The sequence below is a fragment of the Pipistrellus hanaki genome (genome assembly GCF_964339955.1).
Source record: "Pipistrellus hanaki genome assembly, chromosome: 13".
Taxonomy (NCBI): domain Eukaryota; kingdom Metazoa; phylum Chordata; class Mammalia; order Chiroptera; family Vespertilionidae; genus Pipistrellus; species Pipistrellus hanaki.
In genome coordinates, this window is record NC_140515.1 from 38,778,082 (window position 1) to 38,801,341 (window position 23,260).

Consider the following 23,260-nt stretch of genomic DNA (forward strand, 5'->3'; position numbering starts at 1 on the left):
ACACATAACCCCATTAATAACATCATCAGTTTATATCTGTATTCGTCAGGGTTCTCCCAAGAAACAGAACCAATAAGATGGACAGAGATAGAGATACAGATACATATATGGCTATTCGCCTATATATATGATGTTTGACTTAACAAGTGGGTACCATAGCCTAGCCAGATTCACACATAAAATTAACCATCACAGTGTCATTATGCACCTTTTTTTTTTTTTTTTTTTTTTTTACTTAACGTTTTTCTGGAGTTCCTTCCTCAGAATATACAGAATGGCTGCATCCCTCACAAGAAGGTAGCGCCCTTTGTATAACCATTCCCCTACTGATGGACATGCCCACTGTTTCCTTTCTTTCTATTACTAATAACACTGAAACGATGTCCTGGTCTATACCTTCTTGTGAACAAAGAGTGTCTCCCTAGAAGAGATGGACATGAGGTGTGGCCACGAGGAGTCACGAGGAGGATGAGCATTTACAATTTTTAACAGAGGTTGGCCGCCTGCTCTCCAGAGCAAGCCTCCCGTTTTACATTCATCCAACCTACACACCTGGCGTTTAAAAGAAAAGGTGCTGGGCCTTGCCGTTCAGCACCTTTGTGTGTCCCTATCTAAGCTGAGGAGGGACACAAGGAATGGATCAAAGGGAAAGCACTGAGAGAGCTGATACAAGGATCTAAGGATGCCCTGACCAGCTGGTGGACCTCCCCTGCGCCGTGCTTTGCTCTGGGCGGGTAAAGGAGTGGAGTTACATCCTGGGAGGGGCTGAGTCTTCAGCCCTGATCCCTTCACAGCAGTGACCACTCATGGGAATGATCTCTATCGCAGGAAGAAGGCAGAGGACTGCTGTCTTTGGCATGAAAGGCTCTGGTCTCAGTACCAAAATAATTATCTTGGAGAAACTGTGGCAATGAAAAAAAAAATACCAGATGGTTTAACAAGAACAAATACTGGCTCCCTTGTCAGAGCAGGTGGTGGTGAATTCTAGGAACCATAGAAATGGGAGTTACTCCCTGGCAGATCCAAGTGTTGATTGTTCAAGAGATGGTTGGAAGCCCTTGGAAAGAAAAGATGGCTTCCCAGCAGCCTGCAGGTGTTTGTGAAGAATAAGTAGGATTGAATGTGTTGCTGGAAAAGGTGCTGGGACAGGTGGGGCGGAGGCATGCCCCAGAGTGAACTTCAATGACAGAAGTGCACCTTATCAGGCCTCTGATGCGTCCTTGAGGGATGAAAGGGTGACATGTGAGATGGAACAGTAGGGCCATTTGTAACCTCTGCAGAGAGGTTTGGGTAGCATTAGGGACTGGAGGAGAGAGTCCCACAGCATGCCAAAGGATCATGTCCTCCATCTAGTCTGTTTGAAATTGGATAGGACAGGTGCCACCTTAGACATAAAACCTCCAGAGAAGCCAAAGCTGGGATAATCCCTCCAAATGTGCGAGGTTGATAACCATAATAAAAATGTCTCAACATGCTATAAAAATGGACAGAAGCTGTTGGATGAGGTGAGCTGGGAGTCAATTCAACAAAAGATGGAACATACAGGTAGAGGATGGACAGAGCTGCCTACCTAGCACCTCACGTAACGAAATCTGTAGTGAATGCTCCAAAGCCAATTCCATCTCCAGCTGCGCCCACAAAGCCCACGCCCAGCTTCAGGGGGGCCAAGTCCTCGCAGGGAGCAGGCTGCTCTCTAGGATGCTGGCACTCCTCTGATCTCAGCCGCCGAGCACATCACGGCGAGTCTGATGTGCTCTCAGATCCATTTAGGTCAGGAAGATCCATTATGATAATTATGTGCCTTAATTTAAGTTATTTACACTAATAGTAAGTGCAGAAGAAGTTGTTTCTAGGAAAATTAAGTAGAATGTGCCGAAGAGACTTGACAAGGGACACTTGCTTAAAAGTAAGAACCGTGGCTGAATTAGATGTAGGGGGAGAGGGAAAATGGAAAAGACTGGGGGGCGGGGGGAAGGGGGGAACTCATGACAATAGAAGGATTCTGCAGCCAGACCCCTTTCCTGACACTGGACGTTGGTGACAGGGCACTTTGGGGGTGGTTTGTACAAGGAAGAGGAAGCGGAATTCCAACCAGCAGACCCCAGACTCAAAAAGATTGGCAACTGGATGTGTGTTTACATATTTCACATTAAGAGAAACGATGTAAGATATGAATAAAAATTTTCTTTTGGCTCTTTTTAAAATTAATTGACTTTTCAATTAATCCACCAGCCTCCATACCAATCGCATCTGCTAAAAGCTAAAAGTGCTTTAGTTGCTGTCTGATGCTCTGTTCTGGAAGCACTATTTTTTTTTTTTATACACCCTCACCCGAGGATATTTTTTCCATTCATTTTTAGAGAGAAGTGGAAGGGAGAGGGAGAGGGAGAAAGGAAAGAAGGGAAGGTGGGAGGGAGGGAGGGAGGGAGGGAGGGAGGGGGGGAGAGAGAGAGAAAGAGAGAGAGAGAGAGAGAGAGAGAGAGAGAGAGAGAGAGAGAGAGAGAGAGGGAGAGAGGTGGGGGGAGGGAGAGAGAGAGACATTAATGTGACAGAGACACATCAATTGATTACCTTCCATAGACTGGGCCAGAGCCTGCAACCTAGATGCGTGCTGTTGAACAGAACTGAACCCATGACCCTTTAGTCCAAGGGCCAATGTTCCAATCACTGAGCCGAATGGGCTATGGTTGGAAGCACATTTTCTAAGCAGCACTGAGGAACTCCAGGGAATGGAGATGAAGAAGCCTGTATAGCTCAAAGGACCGGATGGTATCCACAAACTCTGCTGGGGGCTCAGGCCAAAGGATGTGCACACTCAGAGAGAAGAGAGTCCCTCTCTCTGTCTCTCGAATCTTACTCTCTGCTTATTCATCCAGGTAGTATTCACCTTCTTTGCAAGGAATTACCCTTTCTGCTCACACTCTGGACTGTAAACTCAAAGAATGTAAAACAAAAATGCCCAATACGAATGCCCTATGGGTGGACTTTTATCCTATCCACAACTGCCTTTGATTTTGGCCAGAGTTTTCCAACTGAGAAAAGACACAACTATTTGCATTTGACTCCACACTTTCCCTAGCCCAATCTCGTCTGTGCTTTTAGAACAAGATCAAGGCAATAGGGAGAGGATCTTTCTAATTGATGATACCAGACCAGGTGACCAATAAAAAAAAGTGGTGCTTACCATATGCCAAGTACTATGTTCACAACCTTCTAATGTATTATTTTAATTCTCATCAACTTTGAGATGTTGTTACCAGTGTCCCCATGTACACAACTGAAAAGTAGAATAACAAAGAGGGGGTGGTTTACTTCTCATACACGTAGTGACGCAGCTGAGAGCAAGACAAGCCAGGATGTGCGCAGGCCAGACTCTACAATCTACGTTCTCTTTCCAACATTTAGCATTGTGTGCAGGGCTGTGAAGAGTGAGGTAGGTCTTCTTGTGAAAGTGTGTGTGTGTGTGTACAGAGGGAAGCCAGGAAGATGTGGCTGAACTGAAAGCACACAGAACTTAGAGCAGTAATATTCACAGGAAAGGGACACGCCGATGCCAACCATGAGGAAAGAGAGAAAGCTGGTCAGACATGTTTTGTGCTCACAGTGGAAGGGTGGCCTGGGAGCACAGTGGTTGCCAGGAAAGCAGGGTGAACCACAAGCTAAGAGGAGCCTGACCTGCCCAGGGCTTGAACTGAAAAGACCTTCCCCAGAGGCCAAAGGGGTGGGGAAGAGAGGAAGTAGCTGGGTCTGGAAGGTGGCAGGCCAGGGAGCTGGACCAACCCCACACACCTGGAGGGCATGCAGAGGAGGGGCCCCTGTCCGTGGTCAGAGCCTCGTTGGAGAGTTGAGCTCTGGGCAAACCTGTCCTGCGTTGAACATTTCCGGGCTGTGCTGGCAACACAGCTGTGTACATGTGGTTCCTCCAAGGCTGAATTCTCAGAGTGGGCTGAAAAGAAAACTCGGGGTTTGGGTGGGGGAAAGCCTGGGTATCTGACTGTGTATTAAAAAGCTCTCCAGGTGATTCTGGTACAAGCTCAGTTTTGAGAACACTGGTCTACCCTTGGGCTGAACCAAAAAGCCTGCAACCCAACTCAGGAAGTAATTTCTGGGTGACGCGGAGAACAAAGCTGAACATCCCCAGGCCAAGAGGCTCAGAGTAAAGGGAGAAAAGTAGATTAATTAAGGTGAGTACAACAGGAGCCCAACAGGTTCATGTGTAGAGAATTACGGGAACACAGGGGAAGTGTCTCTAACCCTGAAGGAGTCTGGAAGGTTCCTGGTGCAGGTGACCTCTGAGCTGATCCCTGAAGACTGCCTACGTCAGCTGCAAACAAGAAGAGAAACCAACAGGGGTACAGTCCGCCCCAAAGGGATCTACTCTCCTTTTCCCCTTGAGAGGCTGATGCTGCTAAATGGGACAGCCGACTCCTTCCACCGTGGGCAACTTCAGGGTGCTCCACAGACACCAGAGGGAAGAGCACGTCTGGAGACATGAGCGGGGAAAACGGATGAACAACACCAAAGCCATCGATCCACTGGTCATGCAATTCAGAAAATCTGTTCCTGCCCAGCCGGATGCCAGCCACACCTGTACCTTATCATTTGAAATGTGAGAAAATAAAGGCCCACCCTTTTGTGTGCTGGTAAACAGTTACAACAGGCTCCCCAGGCAGGAAAAGAAGACTAATTTCTAGCATCGGCCAATTTCCATGGTGGAAGACTTCCATCGTGGCCAATTTCAAGCTAGCAACCTGACTGAATTTTTGTCACTAAATATGGAGTAGGGAAAACACAGAAATGGTTTTATAAGCCAATGCTCACCCCTGGGCTGATCACAGGTCTTTAAAATCCTGGTTTATTTCCAAAGACGCTTAGGGGAAAAGCCAAAGCATTCCTGGAATGAGTGACTGAGTGTGTGTGCTGTGTGTGTGTGTGAGTGTGTGTGTGAGTGTGTGTGTGTGTGTGTTGTGTGTGTGTGTGCTTTGTGTGTGTGTGCGTGTGTGTTGTGTGTGTGTGCGTGTGTGTTGTGTGTGTGTGTGTGTGAGTGTGTGTGTGTGTGTGTGTGTTGGCGTGGGTGGGGACAGAGGACAACCACAAGATCCAAAACACTAATACCACGAAATAGATTAATGCACAAACATGCAAGAGGTCAAGAGGAAAAAGTTCAAACATCCGAGAAAGAAATAAAATTGACAAATCTAATGAAAACCAATCTGCAATTCCAAGAAAAAGTTCCTGAATAAATGTTAATCTTTTCTGATCTAAACTTCTTAACCCATCAGTTTGACCTCTTCAAATTAAAAAGACAAATGTCCTCATTTATACCTCCCTCCCACAAACATTTTATGCAGAATGCATTCATTGCAGTTCCCCATCAAGGACACAGAACATTTCAAAGGTTAAAGAAGATAAATCATTGGGGAACTCTGTCCATCATGTCTTTCACCATAGACACCTGGGAAGTCACACCCCTACTGTCTTTTAAACACTGGTTCTTAAAGCTGACTGTGCATCAGAACCCCCCCCCCCCCCTTCACCCCACCTCCTGGAAAGACTGTGAAAACATAGATCCCTGGGACCCAACCCCAGAGTTTCTGACTCAGCAGGTCCAAGTGGGGCCCAAGAATGTGCATTTGTAATGACTTCCGGGTGGTGCTGATACTGTTAGTTCTGGGGCCATCCTTTGAGAACCACTTTCTTAGATGGTTTTAGATCACTGCTATCAAGTCATCTTTCTTTTTAAAAATATATATTTACATTGATTTTGGAGAGGAAGGGAGAGGGAGAGAGAGAAACATCAATGATGAGAGAGAATCGTTGATTGGCTACCTCCTGCACACTCCACAGGGAATCAAGCTTTCAATTCAGGCATGTGCCCTGACCGGGGAATCAAACGGTGACCTTCTGATTCAGAGGTCGACACTCAACCACTGAGACATACCAGTTGTTGGCTCAAGTCACTTTTCTTGAGGAAACCACAATGCCCTCCCTTCACAGCCAGCCATTTTTATGGGCAGACAACAAGAGATTGGACACCCATCCCCATGGCCTGCCCATCGCTTCTGCACATGTTTCTGGTTTGGGTGCAGGCATGCACGGCCTGCTGTTATAACCAAGGGTTCAGAGCAAACTGAGTGTTGAAACTGTTTTAATGGGGTCAAGAGCCTCAATGGCTACCCCTGATATTTCATATTTTACCACCGCCTGGAGCCTTCACTCTACTGGTGGGCTGGGTGAACTGCACTGCCCCATCTTGTGGTGGAGGAAGGTTAAGGTCCCGAGAGGGGACGTGACCTGCCCTGGCTGGACTGTGCATTTTGAACTGGGCCTCGCTTCCTGTGCACCCCACTTTCAGTTGGGGCTCACTGGGACCAAGGTCAGGCAGAAGCGACAGGGGGAGCCTGATCCCAAACCAGGTCATCATCTGATTCCTCACTCTCCTCACGACATGTGCTCTCAGGACTCCTTGCCCGACCCTAACAGGCCCTGGGTGTTTGGAATTCCTGTTTCTAATTAGTACAGTTTTCCTCTGTACTCTGTTGCTGCTGCACTTGCGAGCAGTTATTTCCTATCACTGCTCCCGACGTCACTGCTGCAGGCTTAAAGGCTGAGGAACAGTGCCCTTGGGGTGCCCCTCCCCAGCACCCAGGGGAGGGAGTCACTTCCCAAGGACACCGGGGTGTGGAGCGCATGTGCCATCGCCCCTCACAAAGACCTGCACCCGCCTCTGTCTCAGGCACAGGGAGCAGGGTTTGCGGGGGCCCCTCAGAGCGACACCCTCTCTGTGTCCTCCCAGGGCCTGCTGAGGGCACCCAGGAGCCAGCCCTCTGTGTTCAAAGGGCTTCTCCTTACACACCCCATTTGCTGGGTGGACAAGAGCGGAGCCTAACAGCCCCATAGTTGGAGAAGTGCCTCCAAAGATGACACCACCAAGTCTCAGAAACAACCCAGCTCTTCCCAAGTCCCAGAAAAAACGTGGCTCCAGGACTCCTCTGCTCACCACTGCCATGTGGTTGCCTAAGGAGGGTCAACATTTCCTAAAGACATCCTTTAGCACTTGATGGGTCATGTTACGCCTGGGACCCAACCTCTGTGCCCCAGTTTCCTCATCTGCCAAACAGGAGCCACGGCGGCGGAACCTACTGTGGCAAGCTTACCGTGAAGGTGAACGGAGCACCTGTGGGCCACCCTCCTCCCAGGGTGCCCGGCAGATGGAGCGCCCGCGAGGATGCTGCTATTATCAGCATGGAGGCCACCAATGGCGTGTTTGCCTCCTTAATGCCCCCCCTTAGAACTTCCACTTCTATGCAAACCAATGAAAGAGGAGTCTTTCCCCACTGAAGGGTCCGAGACACGCAGTGCGCTTCTCCTACAGAAAGGGGACCATGGGGCCCCTCCCCCAACGTGATAAAGGAGGAGCATGAAGACAAAAAGGGGTCCTCTGTAGGGTTCAACGGGTCAGACGGCCTTTCAGAGAGAAAGCCGCAGCTGAGCGAGCGGCAGCCTCGGGCAGGCTCGGCAGGCAAATAAAACCATCCCCGCCCGGACAAAAGCGGTGCCCCTGCCAACCCCACACTTACTTCCAGGACCGTCCATTGTTCGACAACAATAGCGTCGTAGCCCGGCATGGTTTTGCTATCTTCTGTGGAAACCGCTTCGAAGATGAATACTCCATCTGTCAAGCTGTGTAAGGAATCTGTTGGAGAAAAAAAAAAAAGGAAAAAAAGAAAAAGGGTGGTGGTGGTGGTTTCTGGAAACTGTCTGTGGCAGAAGCCTTACAAGCAGCAGAGATTTTTCACCGCCTTCATTAATAATCCCAATCAGAACATCTTTTCAGCACGTTAATTAGAGGAGGCACACGCCGCCCCCGCGTCTTAGCCCCGTCAGAGTGAATGAGGCTAATTTACCTTTGCCGCTTTGAATAATATCCTTGATTTTATGAGCCCAAATTTCATTGTTAGCAATCACTGTCTCTGATTTCAGGCGCTTACCTTCCTTTTCCACGCTCCAATGTCAGGATGCACTGGGGAGAACTTACTCAGGGCAAAACACAGCCGCATAGAGGCAGTTTTTAGAAGAAACCTATATTTAGGTGAGATAACTTTTTTTTTTTTTTTTTTTTTTTTTAAAGCGGGGATAGATATGACACACCAGATCTGAGCTTGTCAGATGCATGCTCGTTGCGCCGATTCTTGGAAGTTCCCAGGATGTGGGCTGCCGTACAAACAGCTCTTCAGGCGGCTCTTGTCAACAGGCAGAATTTGGGGGAGGGGAGTTTTCCCAAATGATCTATCACTGAAAACATCTCCCTGGGCCAAGTTCCGAGTTCTGTACAATTGAACAAACGTACACTCCACAAATAGCATGATTCAAGGCTGTTTTGGGCAACGAGGGTATAAAGAACATCACAGCAGGGTCCCTACCCCTGCAGAAGGCAGTAAGGGAGGAGCTTTCTGCCTTTATTTATTTATTTTTTTAAGTGTATCCTAATGCCCTAGATTCATTTAGATCAGAGACTGTGGGAAAGAGGATTAGACTTAGAAGCAGGTGGCTTGGGTCCATGCTTTATCAAGGTGATAGGATCCCTTGGAGGGACTTGGCCTCTCATCTGTGAAATGTGGTGGAGGACAGAGACTCCCTCCTGATCCCTGGATTGTACTCTACCAATCACTGCTCAGACTGCTATGGACTGGCTAGTGGCCCCCATACCCCAGGTCAAATCCTATGTTGAAACTCTAACCTCCAAAGTGACTGTATTTGGAGATAGGGCCTCTAGGGCAGTGTTTCCCAAACTTTTGACATATGTGTACCCCTTCTATAATTTTCGTAATGCTGAGTACCCCTCATACTCATGAGAACATAGAATTAGGTGCAGCTAAGCACGGTGCAGTGCATATCCCCACCGAACTCCGGTGCAACGCGTACCCCCACCAAACTCTTCCCGTATCCCTGGGGGTACGCATACCACACTTTGGGAAACACTGCTCTAAGGAAATCATTGAGGTCATAAGGGTGGGTGCTAATCTGTCAGGTCTGCTGTACACCTGACCCCTTCCCTGGTCCCTGCACAGAGGAAGGGCCATATGAGGATACAGAGAAGGAGCTAGCTGTCTACAGGTCAGGGAGAGGTCTCACCAGACACCAAATTTGCCAGTACCTTGATCCTGGGCTTCATTTCAAGTAAGATCCACAGGTTAATCAATACCAAGCTCCAATTTTCATCTGCTTCCTATCCTGAGAATCTGTTATCGAACAGCCTTAGCAAAACTTCTAAGCTCTCGTCTGCTCTGCTAGAAAGCTTCCCCCCATGTTTGTCCAATGCCTTCCCAAGAGACATTTTGCAAAGGTGACCAGAGAAGCACAGAGCTGCTCTTCAGCTGAACGATGAGAATGTTGGGGTCCAGGACAAGCATGGACCATCGCCTAGCTCATCTTGAAAGCTGGGCCCTGCTGGAGCCCCTGCTGCTGGAGACCATTAGATGCTCAAGGATTCCTTGGGATTGTAGCCACACAGCACAAATCCCCTTGAGGCCTCTACAATAATAGGTTCTACCCAATTTCCAAAATCTCTACCTACAGATGTCCTCAAAGAAAAACTTCTAAGCCCTACAAGGTGCCTACCATGTACTTTACATAGTCAAGTGCCCAACGTGGTCCAACTGGATCCAAACAGCGGGTGATTAGCCTGCCATCGGCACTGTGCTGCCGAGGGGAGGTCCAGAGGGGAGAGAAGATGCTGTAGCCAGTCCAGACTTCCTTTCCCACCCCGGCCTGGCTGCCCCTTCCTCTCCATTGCAGGCCTGGGGGGAGGGCTGTGAAGTCAGTGGGGAGAGGTACGCAGGTCTGGGCTGGGAGAAGGGTCATGAGGTCAGTGGAGAGAGGTACAGCGGCACTTGAGGCCATGAAGTAGGAACAAGCCAGACCCTTAACTACCAGCCACCTCATCCAGCCTCTGTCTTCCTACCTCTCAGCTCTGCTATCTCAAATCCAGAGTGCTGATTCACCTACTTAACTCCAAAGCAAGCTCAGAGTGGCTGTCACAATTTGGTCATCTGTAACAGCAAAAAAGCCAGTGAACCACAGAGAGCAGACAGCTGGGCTTTTAAACAATCCTGTTTTACGGCCATGCCCACCCCCGTCTCCTCATTGCTCTCTAGCTCAGCCTGCACACCGGGTATATATAAATAGCTCTATCTTGGAGCAAAGGCCCCCGATGCAAAAGGTTAGCTCGCCCTCCATCTCTGGAAAACACTCCATTATCACTGCATTTTTTAAAAACAAAAGTAAAGCAGCTCCCCTCCTGTGCACGGAGAGCTATGCGCCCTGGTCCTGTATAAATATTTGATGCTGGTCTTTTGGCAAAAGGCCACCTTAACACTCCAAGCTTCTGATTTACAAGAAGGAAGTGGGGAAAGGAGATTTTTTTTTTTGCTCTCTCATCCCAGGAGGTAAATTCTATGAGGCAGCAGTGGCTCTTCCCCTGAAGCCTCTGACACATTAACGCTCCGTCCAGCAAGCCAACCTGCAGGCTCACCCGAGGTGCTATTCTTCCCAACATCTGGCAGGAAACGCGCACACCACGACACGTGGTCCATGTATGTGGCCTAGGAAAAAATGTTATTGTGCTCTTTGTAAGCAGCTCGATTGGACTCCATCGTCCACCCTGGGGCAGCTGGCAGGACAGATTTCCCTGGCTCTCCGAAAAGCCCTTCTCCCCACCAGGCACTGCATGGTGCTCGAGGCACCACCTTGGTTCCAGGAATGGCACGCACCTGCCGCAGGACCATAATTGCACATGTTGTCATGCTGACCTCTAACCCCACCGCATGTAATTATGGATCAACCGGTCCCGGCTGATGGTGTCACGTTGCTGCCCAATCACACTGCCGCTGATCTGCTGACAACAACAAAGCAAGCCGGCTTGCTGCCTGTCCCTGTTCCTCCAGCCCTCGGCCTTCCTTCCTGCACCGAAGCAGCGAATAACCTAGGCTCCTCGTCAGTGACAGTCGGGGTGAGCCTGTAAGTCCAGCGCCATGGAACCGACCGAGGAAGACATGCTCTGAGTCACCGCCTTTGCGTGTGAGGTACCCGGCCAGGCACAGTTCATGGCTTCGCACGGAGCCAGTCACACGGGTTGATCACCTTGTGAAAATCCACTGAGCTATATATATCCTTATGATCTGCACAGCTTTCTATACATGGGCTCGCCTGAAATGCGATGTTAAGGATGTGCTATGGCCCAAGAGAAAATGCACTTCATGCTATAAGTGAAACCTACATTATTAATTGGCTGAGAGAGAGAGAGAGAGAGAGAGAGAGAGAGAGAATCCAGGCCTGGAACCACCAGGCCAAACGTTCTTGGAGACGGCTGCATTCCAAGGGAGCAGCTACCAGGAGCAGCTGGACCGACCTCACTCTCTCTTCCCATTCCCTCCACCCCTAGCTCTTTGGTCCTCCTAAGGTAAACAGGGCACACAGGACCTGTCTGAGGGTTTGAAAGTATCCTATCTAATAAAGAGGGGATATGCTAACTGACCATCACTCTGTCACAAAGATGGCTGCACCCACAGCTGAGGCCAAGTTCCCATAAGGAGCCTTAAGGAGCAATCAGCAGGGGCCTGAGGCTATGCCCTCCTCTGCCCCTGTGGGGCTTAACAGGGGACCTCAGGCAGCGTCCCCCACCTGGCAGGGCTTGAGAGGGGACCTCAGGCCATGCCCCCCACCCAGTGGGGCTTGAGGGGGGACCTCAAGGTGCACTTCTTTTCCTGGTGCTGAGCTAGGGGACCTCAGGCTGCTCCCCCCACCCCAGCACTAGGCCAGGGACCTCAGGCCATGCCCCCCAGCAGGTGGAGCTTGACAGGGGGCCTTAGGCCGTGCCCCCACCAAGCAGGGCTTGAGGGGGGACCTCAAGGTGCACCCCCAGTGCTGGGTCGGGGACACTCAGGCCGTGTCCCTGCCCAGAGGGGCTTGATGGGGGATCTGAGGCTGTGCCCCCCACTCCTGGTGCTGGGCCAGGGGACCTAAGACTGTGCCCCCCGCCCGGGCCTTGTGGGGCTTGACAGGGGACCTCAGGCCATGCCCCCCACCTGGTGGGGCTTGATGGAGGACATGCGAGTCTTTCCATGTCGTGGGGAGCAGAGCCTCGAAAACAGAAGCTGGAATCTTAGCTGTGTAATTTGGGCTGAAACATCGCCTTGTTTATGGGACAAAGTTCTCGTGAGCTCTCCGACTCTGTGGAAAATAATCTGGAGTACAAAGACCCAGGCAGGAGTAAGACGGGTGCTTTTCCAGATGGCAAACAGCTTAAAGATGTGCTTCCAGCTCTATTTGTGAGGACACTAATTGTCTTCTTAGAAACAGGTTCCTTTTCTAATTATGAATAAATACCTTGCTTTTTTTTTTTTCTTTCTTTCCAGTTCTGGGAAAAGCACATATGCATATTTCATCCCTGGCCAACGGAAACCTTGGGCTTTTCCAGAGCAGACACGCCCTAACCCACTGAGCATTATCCCCAAGCCACACTCTCCCTCCTGCCAGAAGCACGCAGGGTGGAATCGGGTTTGAATGTTGAGAGGGCTTAAATGAATTCTGGTCCTGAGAGTTTTGCAGCCGCCCCTGAGACAGAGATGTGGCACAGCCCTCGCCGTGGAGATGCCACGGGATCGGTGCAGGCGCCCACAGCTGCGCTGCCAGGGGGAATTTCACCTTGTGTCTTCCAGGCAGGAAGGCTGGATTGAATGCAGCTAAAGCCAACGGAGGACAGAACAGCATCTCAAACACCCGAGTCAAATCAGAGGAAAAGTCTGTGTGGCTGGACAGACGGTGGAAGAACGGGGCGGGGAGGAGTGGAGGAGACTCAGCCTCCATTGCCAAAGCCACAATGGCCAGAGAGACAGTGAACGGCACTGCGAACGTTCAAGGTGACCTCTTGGGTTCAGCTTGCCCCTGATGTGTGCGGGCGGTCAAAGACAAAAAAACGTCTCTTTTGATCCCCCAGTGGGGGATGGGGATGACCAGCGGCTGGCTGCACCTTCGGTGCCTCCCTGCAGCTTTCAGATGTGAGCCCAATGAACCATCCGCCTTCCCCAAGGAGAAATGCACAACGGTGCGTGACCACAGGGACCACAGGGAGCCTCCGGGAGCGCCCAGAGCAGGGGTCTTCAAACTGCGGCCCGCGGGCCACATGCGGCCCGCAGAGGAGTCTGATCCGGCCCGCCAGGTTTTTTGGGCAGTGAGCGCAGCCGAGGTGTTACAGTAGGAATTAGTAGTTCATATAGTCCGGCCCTCCAGCTCTCTGAGGGACCGTGATCTGGCCCCCACTTTAAAAAGTTTGAGGACCCCTGGCCCAGAGGATATAAAAGGAGCTGGTGCGACCACTACCCAAGATGGGAGATGGGGTGTCCCTGCAGGAAGCAGGAAGAGAAGAGTTCTCCCCAAGTGCTGATGAGTCAGGGCTGCGAACATTTCCCCCAAGCCGATGCCACCATGTGTTGTGGTGCATCTCAGAACAGATGGTGACATTCTCTAGCTTCAGGGGACGTGGCAAGCACCATGGAAAGCCGCCTTGTATACAGGGAGGTTCCGGACCTTGCCAGAGAACAGAACGGACTATTCCATCCATGCAATGGATAAGCTAGCACTGTGCTGTCCAATACACTAGCCACTAGCCACACACAGTCCTTGAAACTTATTGATTTTTTTTTTTTTGATAGAGAGGAAGAGAAAGGGCTAGAGAGATAGAAACATTGATGAGAGAGGAACATCATTCATCGCCCTCCATGGGGGATCAAGCCACAAACTGGGCCTGTGCCCTGACTGAGAACTGAACCGGCGACCTCTTGGTGTCTGGGTTGACCACACTGGCCGGACAGTCACTGAAAATTTAAACGAATGGAAATGAAATTCTAAAATTCAACTTCTCAGCCCTCCTAGCCATATTTCAACTGGTCATTAGCCACGCGTGGCTACCATACTGGACAGCACAGAAATAGAACATTCCCATCATGGCACAAAGTCCTATTTGGGACAGTGCTGCTCGGGACGTGTTCATAACGAACCTGTCACCTTTCTTATGTCCTTCACCCACCGCACAGGTGGCTCTGACCACTCTACCACCCGATGCCGGCTGCTACTAGGCTACCACATTAACTTAGCTATTGATATTTCTATAGTAACAAGGGAGGGCGTCCAATGTTGAGACCTGTCTGTGCTGTAGTGTTCCAAAAGCTTTGGGTGACACATAGAAGGTACATCCAGAATGAAGACTGATGTCTCTGCTGTGTGTGTGTTTGCTGACGTGGCAAATCATGCAAAATCCAACTCCATTCCTGACTTTGCTAACTCTTGAGAGAAAACGACTCAACAACCCAGATGCTGCGCTGTTGATGCCCCCCCCCCCCTCCCGCCACCAACATACACACACACACACACACACACACACACACACACACACACACGTTTTGTGGGATTAACAGATTCGGTGCAACATTTCGCTTACCTGGGAGTCCTGCTGACTGACAGGCGGGCTTGTTGGCCCCACTCCCCAGTTGCCTCCCAGCGTGGATGCACCCCCAGTGACTCAACGTGCTTTGTGTGAACCCCAAAACCCTCCTCATTGCTCGACACATTTCCCCAGGTCGGGCAGACTTGCTCTCTGCCTTCGCAAAGCTGACACCAGCAATCTCCGTCTGTGTTGCTGCCACCCCATGCAACGACCCCCAGAGAGAACCCATCCCCCATCCCCGGGGAGGGAGTCGTGGGGGCCACGAGCCCCGGGAACAGCGCGTGTCCCCACGGAGCTCGCGGGAGCCAGGCTGCTCGGAGCACGTCTCTGCTGCTAATTCCGAGGTGCTGCTACTGCTACTCCAAACTGTAAGGGTGTCTACAAACAATTCACACTTTCGGAGAGGCATGATCCCCAGGGGGCAATTAACAAAACCGGGGGGGGGGGGGGGGGGGAGAATCTTTGAAAAGCAACACAGATGGAGACCACCACCAGTGAAACAGAATCACGCCTCTGTCCTTGGCATTCTAGAAAAGATCTGGCTGACCCCTGGCTGATCCCCAGAGAGTTAGGAGTTGGCGAGGTTTAGAGAGAGAGCATAGGTGGCGGGCTTTATGGAAAACGCCTCAAGGCGTGTTCGTGAGAAATCAAATGCAGCGCATTTATCAGCCGCCGAGTTCTCGGAGCAAAGCAGGCTCTGAAGATGGGTTAGGGCAGTGGTCGGCAAACTCATCAGTCAACAGTCAAATGTCAACAGGACAATGATTGAAATTTCTTTGAAGAGCCAAATGTTAACAGTACAATGATTGAAATTTCTTTGGAGAGCCACATTCTTTAAACTTAAACTACTTCTGACACCACTACTTCAAAACAGACTTGCCCAGGCAGTGGTATTTTTGTGGAAGAGCCACATTCAGGGGGCCAAAGAGCCGCCTGTGGCTCGAGAGCCCCAGTTTGCCGACCACGGGGCCAAGAGGACAATAACGAGAGGCAGGGGTCTCCAGGGCCCCCCAGGGCTGTGGGTTCCATACCGTTGACCAGGCCCAGGTAGAAGATGGCATTCACCAGCACGCCTCCTTTCCGGAAGTGGTCGCTCATGTGCTCCAGCCAGTTGGCATCCAAACTGCTCACTGCCTGGCCGTTGGTGGAGACCCGGAGCGGAATGCTGACCGTGTAGTACTGCCGGCACTCCTGGTGGCTCTTCGGTTTGTTGAAGAGGGCGAAGATCTCCGTTTCTGCGGGGAGATAAGCCTTTAGACAGGGGTCAGAGCTGCCTCCTTGGGTCTAGTGGACTCTCTCAGGAGCCTGGGAAATGACCTCAGAGGTGAAATCTCGGCGAGGGAGTGCCCTTGCCAGACAATAAAACCCGATTTCAGGCAGAGAGCTAGGGGTGCCCTGAAAGGGACATAGCCTCATGAACTCCAAGTGGAGACTTAGAAGCTCTGAATCGGGCATAGCATATTATCTGGAATGATTCATCCGTGCAGTTAGGTGTTTGAGAGAAGGACAGAGTAGAGAATCTCAGAAATTCACACAAAGGTGTTTTGAAAGAAAAAGCAGACATACTTGGGAGAGCTGGTCTGAAAACACACACACACACACACACACACAAAAGTCATCAATGTACACAGGCACATAAAAGCAAAAATACTGCCGTAATTCCAGGAACCTTGTCCACCCCTCAACTCGGCTATTTATAAACTGCAGTGGTGTTTCCTGGGGCTGAGCCCATAATACTTAATCAAGCACATCAAAAATACATCATTGATATGTAAAAATAAATACGTTCCGGTAAATGAGGGTTCCTGCCTGGCGTGGAGGTCTGCTCAGCCAGGCAGGCAGACATTGGCATGGGGGGGGGGGGGGGGAGAGGGAGGCGTGGGCTGAACTTCCTGTCCCCTTCTTTATGGCCTGGCTTTTCAAAAATCAATAGTCACCACCACGCGGCCGCTGCCCCGCGCCTGCCCTACGTGCCGCAGGCCACGAGCGAGCAGTCCTGGCCTCCGCAGCGAGGACCTGGAATTTCCATCTCAGTCTGAAGGTCTATTTTTGGGTTTCTCATTGAGTCAAGCCATCAGGGCTCAACCCAGCTTAAAAAACCCTGCTTCCCCACGCTGCGCAGGCATAGGCACTGGTTTCCAAAAATATCCGTTTCGATAAGAAAATCCCTGCCCTTCTTTCAAAGAAATATTTTAAAGGCCATCAACACTAGCAAAAAAAAAAGCCAAATGTCACCCTCATGCTCTCCGCAGGAGACACCTGGCCTACATCCACGCTCCGAGACGCTGCCGCTGACCTGCCCATATTTCACCATTGTTGCCCTAGCCAAATAAACAGACTCCCTTTCCTTTACTCAAATAAATGCATCGTAAAAGGAAACCCTGCTTCTAGATTCTAAGGGAAACAACGACCACTTGCTGCAAACAGGAGGGAACGGCGAGGCACACGAACGCGCCAAATATGTCCATTCCGGGTAGCATCTAAAATTATCTCACGCAGGAACTGTCTTCTGGACAGAGGAAGTCTTTTCGCAGCCCCATCCGAGCCAGCTTCAGCAGAGATCCCTGGGGAGCAATGCTGGGCCAGGAGCCTTTGTCATCAGCAGGAGTGAAGCTCCACGGGGAAGGCGGGAGGCGAGGGGGGCTCATTTCCTGCTATCCACTGGCTGGGACCAGTTAGGAAAGGAAAGTGCCCATCTTCACAAGCGGCCACCTGGATTTCCAACGAGCACCCCTGGCCTCATCCTTGTCCCCGACCCCAAAAAACCTTTCTCAGCCCGCCTGTCTGACTCAGGAAGCTGTCCCAGCCAGGGGAGGCTTTCACAGGAGATAAAGGAGGTCTCGGTGTACAAAACTGGCCGCCGCCACACTATTTCGTGACCTTCAGACACACACTTGAGAGGGATGGGGTCGTGCAAAGCAAGATGTGTCACGGAGGGGATCCAAGCAATGCATTGGGGCTAGGGCTGGGGAAGGACAGGATGTGAACTAGATAATCAGGCGTTTCCCAGCCACAGGTGCCAGGGCTTTATGTAGGAGCCAAAGCTACAAAGGCAGGAGGCTAAGCAATGCTCAGAGGAGCCCTTCACATCATCTGGATTTCTTCAGACGCAGAGCCTGCAAAGCCTTTGGGTGCCATTGGCTATCTGGGAAGTGATCCCGGGAAAAAGGGTGAGGGGGGTAAGGGTGGGAAACAGAGGAAGAGATGAGGGCCCACGAAGGGTGCATTAACGCAAGGGTTACCGTTCGGATCTTACAGGCTCGGTTCCCCTCAGGTGCCGTAGAGAACACACCCCAGGTTGCCTTACCAAGGGGGCGAGCCAGCCAGGGCCGTGATCCTCAGGGACTGAGGGCCACCCTTGAGGCTGATAGATGAAATAGAGAAGGGCCGGAGACCGGGATGGCAGGACACAGGCTTTATTGAGGGAAGAGTACCCCTGCCAGCTGCTTTCAGAGAGGGGCGGAAGAGAGCGAGGGCCCGGGTACAAGCACCGTTAAGGATAGGGGACGGGGCTTAGGGCACTCAGCACATGCTGATTGGTGATTAGGGAGGGACCTAGGGATTTAGGAATCGGGGGCTTAGGGTATTTGGCAGGTGCCGATTGGTGGTTCAGAGCTCAGGAATGTCTGGCCGCAGGTGGGGTTTACGTCTTCTGTCCATCAACTGGAGGAAGGGAGGGTCTATCAGAGGCATTCATCCTGGCCCTGCTGAGCCTGGGCCCAGCCAGATTCCTGGGATTTGAGGCTGTTCTCGGGACCACTGCAGGCCGAGGCTGAGAAAGCTGGTCCCAGGGGACTCCCAGATGGGCCAGAGCACTATCACCTGCTATCATCACGCATGAATCCATAGGAATTAAGGAGAAACCCCAGCCTTTACGTGGGAGGAGTGGGGAATTTGGAAGCGGCTAAAGACCCAAAACTATATGACGACCTGATTACACAAGATTCCCCACACATAAGGCAAGACAGAAACACAACTTTCCCCGATTCGAAACAGAACAGAAAAAGGGGAAGGCCGGAGTGAGAAGTGAGAGTGCGGTGCGGTGCGTAGAGAAGGTAGGGCTTATCACACGTGGTGCAGTGAGGTCACAGGGCTCCCCCCCCCCCCAATCTTCCCATCTGGACCCTCCCCAGGGAGGAGGACCGAGGCCAGAGACAGAAATACGTTTTGTCAGGAAGGAAAGGAAGTGCCGTTGGAATCAATAGCCTCCCAAGCATTCGGAGAAATGAAATATTGGGAGAAACCTGATTTCAGCTGCATAACCCTGTGGTCAACTCCGTCCCCCCTGTCTCCTTGGCCACGATCCTCTCTCTACTCACGTGGAAACCAGCCAAGAGAAACTGTCCCTGAGTGACGTCCTTTGATGTTTTAATATTCTGATTCTCCGAAACACATCCTCACATGAGCAGGCACCAGGGAGTCCAGAGAGAAGCCCCACGTTTGTTTAAAGCTTCTCAGCTGCTCGGTGACTCATGCATGACCCCAGCTGGAAGACTTTTCCAGACATCGGACAGAAAGTCCCAGAGGAGGGGGTGGGGGGGAGAGGCATTGTTTCTGAGAATGTTCTGAGAATGGCTGGAGATGGGGCCTAGCAGAACACTGAAGAAGCATCGAGACTGTCTTATGGTGCCTGGCTGGCGTGGCTCAGGGGTTGAGCTTCGACCCAGGAACCAAGAAATCACTGTTTTGATTCTTCGTCAGGGCACATCCCTGGGTTGTGCGGCTCAATCCCCACATGCGGAAGGCAGCCGCTCAATGATATTCCTTTCTCATCTCATCAATGCTTCTCTCTCTCTCTCTCTCTCTCTCTCTCTCTCTCTCTTCCTCTCCCCTTTCATCCCTAAAATTCAATAAAAACATATTTAAAAAAAAACAACACAAAGACTGTGTTGTATTTCTATCTTGTTGTCTTTCTCTTTCCCCCTTGTGCCGTTCCGATCCTCTGTGACAAGGACTGTCCCTGTGATATGACAGATGATGCACACCTGTCTGCTGATTGACCTGAGCCAGATAATACGGGAAGCCGGGGGAGGGAGAGGGGGTGTGGGCTCGCTGGGCGCTGCCTGTCTGACAGCAGCCCACCCTGGCGTTGCTGAGCACCCGGGGGGCAGGGAGGAAGGAGACAGATGCCCAGGTCTGAGGCTGCAACGGGCAGTGGGAGCTGAGGTTTGCAGTGGAAGTCTGCAGCCTGCCTGCAGGCAAGGCCCCAGAGAGGCGGTGACGTGCGGACAGCGGCGGGGCCAGCGGGTGCTCCAGGAGTCCCCCAGGCTGGAGGGAAGAGAGAGCTCAGAGTCTGGCTCAAGGCACGGGGGCTCCAAGGGCTAGACTGGGAGGAGAAGGAGGCTGGTGAGTTAGCTGGATGGGAAGAAACAAGTGGGGGTAAGACTTGGCCTGGTAGCTGGACTAAGTGGGAGGTAAGATCTCCTGAGGTCATGGACAGGGGAAGCAGAGGGAACTAAGCCGAAAGGTCTGCACTGGGAAGGCAGGGCTGTGGGCACCATGGTGGGAGAGAGGGCAGGGGGCCTTGGGCCTGTCCAAATTCTTCCTCAATCTGGGAGAAGGCTGCTTCAGGCTTGTGTGCCAGGGCAGAGTGTGCCAGGGCAGAGTGTGGGCACCACTGCATACACAGCACGCCATGGGAAGCCATCAGTAAGGACAACCCACTGCAGCCACAGGCACGCACACTGTATTGACGAGGCCTTTACCATCTCCATTGGTTCTGTGCCCAGAAACCTTAAGTGGATCCCCCCAGAAATCACAAGCTGGTAAGTGGCAAAGCCAAGAGCCTTCCAAACCCCGAGCCTGGGCTGTTTCCCAAATCTAACAAGAGGCTAATGTCATCAGTGCACAGAAGGCGGGAGCCGAGGGCTGCGGGTGGGAGCTCAATAGCTGTTTGCTAATGGGCTGAGTGAAAGGCCAGAAAGATGGTGGCAGGTGGCAGATGTGGGGGTGGGGGTGGGAGCAGGACCACAGGGTAGAACTATCCTGGGGGCACAGGGAAGGGAGGGGCCACGTATCAGAAAAGCCAGACTCAGGAGAGCACCTCCCTCCTCTCTCTCCTCTCACAATGAGCTGCCCGGCAAGGCGGCCTGGGGACTACACTCCCCTCAGCCACGCAGTGCCATGGAGACCCCTGGCCCAGGTTTCTGCCTGGCACCGTAAGCATTTGAGGGTGAGAAGGGCGATGCTTGGAAGACACTGTATTATCTCAGCGACAGCGGGAACAGTTTCCATTTGCATGAACCTGTCCGGCCTCCTTGTTTCTGTGGCTGAAGTTGCAGCAACAGCGATAACTGAGGGAAGGACAAGGCTGGGACGCTGGAGGCCAGGAGAGAAGTGGCAGGCGGACATCGGCGACCTCTCTCTGCCTATCCTCTCCCTCCCCGGCCTTCCCACCGGCCTGCTCGTTACAAAGGAAGAACACACGCTCCCTCTGGACCAGTGTTTCCCAAACTTCTCTCATGATGAGAATCACCTGGTGGAGTTGTTAAACCACAGACTCCTGAATCCCAACTAAGAAGTGCTAAACTAGAATTTTTGAGAACATATAGGTAAAATTGCATACCTAACTTTTAGTGCTCTGTATATAACATCTGTCTTAGAGCACTAGTTAAGTATACAATTTTACCTATATGTTCCCAAAAATTCTAGTTTAGCACTTCTTAGTTGGGATTCAGGAATCTGTGTTTTAACAACTCCACCAGGTGATTCTCATCATGAGAGAAGTTTGGGAAACACTGCTCTGGACAGAGCTGCCTCCCAAGGGGCCTGGCCCTGAGCAGAGCTGCCTGGGGCAGGGGAGTGTGGGAGGGAAAGAGGAAGTGTCCTGGAGCAGCCAGGCATGGGCTGTCCCCGCACCAGCTCAGGTGATCGTTAAACCAACAGGAAATTCCCCCGAAACCAGGAAATAAAAGTCAATGAGCGGGAAGAAAACCACGTGATGGGCCTCCGAGGGGGCCGAGGGGACACGTGGCATAACCTCCGGACCAGAGCCGCTGTTCCCCGGAGCCCGTGGGGGTGAGGAGGGGGCCGCCCGCTCTGTGTCTGATGGAGAGAATTCGCCGGCAAGCCCTATCTGAGCAGCCCCGGCCTTGACTGGCTCCCTGAGGCCTCCTATAAAGGAAATAAATTAACGGAGGAGAAAGAGGGGGAAGCAGGGAAGGCTCCCTCGGGACTTCTTTTAATTGTCTTGCTGTGATTGCCTATTTAAGCCCACCTGGCAGGAGGAGGAGTAAAAACACTTCACCCTCCTTAGGGGGCCCTGAGAGGAAGGCAAGCTGAACGCTGAGCAAGCAGCAGAGAGGGGAAGCTTGGGAGAGAGAGGGGGGGGGGGCGTTTGGGGCTGGTGCAAGGAGAAGAGTTCCCAGGATGGAGATTAGGAGAGAGGCTGCGGTGAGATGAGGGCCATGGCCAATGTGAACAGGGTCCCTGGACATCCGGCCTTCAAGCAGGCTGACGGCTGACGCCAGGAGATAAAACTTAACCCTTGGCGGGCCTGGGAGGCGACTTTCCTCATCTGTGAAATGGGCACAACCAACGACAGCACCTTCTGTCATAAAGCTGCCATGAGGTGCCATCCAGAGGACACACAGGGAGAACTGAGACCAGAGGGTCATCCCCATTGTGCCTGCTGTCTGTCCATCCACCATAAGGCCATGCACAGGCACTAGCAACCCCTGTGTGTTCATTCACTGCTGGAAAAAAAACCCAAAAAAACAAAACAAACCAAAGACTCATTTATTCCACAAGGAGAGGAAAAGGATGACAGTGAGATGCCAACATTTCAGGGACCTGTGGCCTCCTGAGCAGAGAGTTAAGAGCCAGCCTCATGTGTAGACAACAGACAGGTGCCCACGTAGTGAGATGGGGGAGGTGGTACAACACCCTACCCAGCTAACATTCCTTTCCACTGTTTAGTTGACCACATCCAGACACACATGAACCCGTGTTCCCCAGCAGGAACTAGTTTTCTAGTGGAGAATGGGGACCTGGGGAGATGACACACAGGCCAGGACCCGCTGGTGTGCAGGGGTCTCTGGGTGTCCTGTGGCCGGGGGAGTCTTTATGTGAGGGAGGTGAACAGTCACAGGGCAGCAGGCGGCATCCGGAGAGAGGTGGATCCTGGGATAAACCGCCCCAGTGAACTCTCCCTGGGGTCAAACACAGAAGGCAGGACACCTGGAAAATAGCTTGCGGAAAGGTGGCTTTTGGAGCAGGAGAAATCTGAAAACCCCCGAGGGGAACCTTAGTATGAACTGCCTCCTTTCTCAAAGCCAGGGTTTTCCATTCAGAGCAATCTGTACCCCAATACTAACAGCTCACACTCAGGAGTCAAGCAGCGGCAAGTGTTTCAAATGTGCATGTCATTTAACCTTCCATCAACAAATGATTGTTCTATCCCTATGTTCCAGGGTAAGACACAGAGGCATGGAAGACTGCGTAGCTAGAAGGTAGCAGTCTGGCATGGAAATAGACTCCAGCTTCCTAACCACGTGTCACCTGCCTCACCACAGCTCCTGCCCCTCATCCCCCCCGCCCCCCAACCCCAAGATCCTGGATTGTAGAGAAGGGCTCCTAGGGGTCCGTCTTCCTTTTCAGCACGCACACATCCAGCCCATTAGCAATGAGCGGATGGAGGTTTCTGGAATAAGACTTGGACATTCATGAGGAGGCATAGACAGGGTCTCAATGTGCTCTCAGCTACTCTGGAGGGAGCAGAAGTCTACCTCGAACAGTGAAAAATCCCACAGACAAAGA

The 23,260-nt window shown here is 51.7% G+C and overlaps 1 protein-coding gene across 1 annotated transcript in view; it reads right to left on the reverse strand.

The window, feature by feature from the left end:
- Positions 1 to 23,260, reverse strand: part of RFTN1 (raftlin, lipid raft linker 1) — a 175,154-nt gene that overhangs the window by 24,809 nt on the left and 127,085 nt on the right. Inside the window, exons 6-7 of the mRNA XM_084903306.1 lie at positions 15,535 to 15,738; positions 7,581 to 7,696 (exon numbers count right to left, since the gene is read on the reverse strand). Of these exons, the coding sequence (XP_084759432.1) occupies positions 7,581 to 7,696; positions 15,535 to 15,738 (320 nt within the window). The remainder of the gene's footprint in view (positions 1 to 7,580; positions 7,697 to 15,534; positions 15,739 to 23,260) is intronic.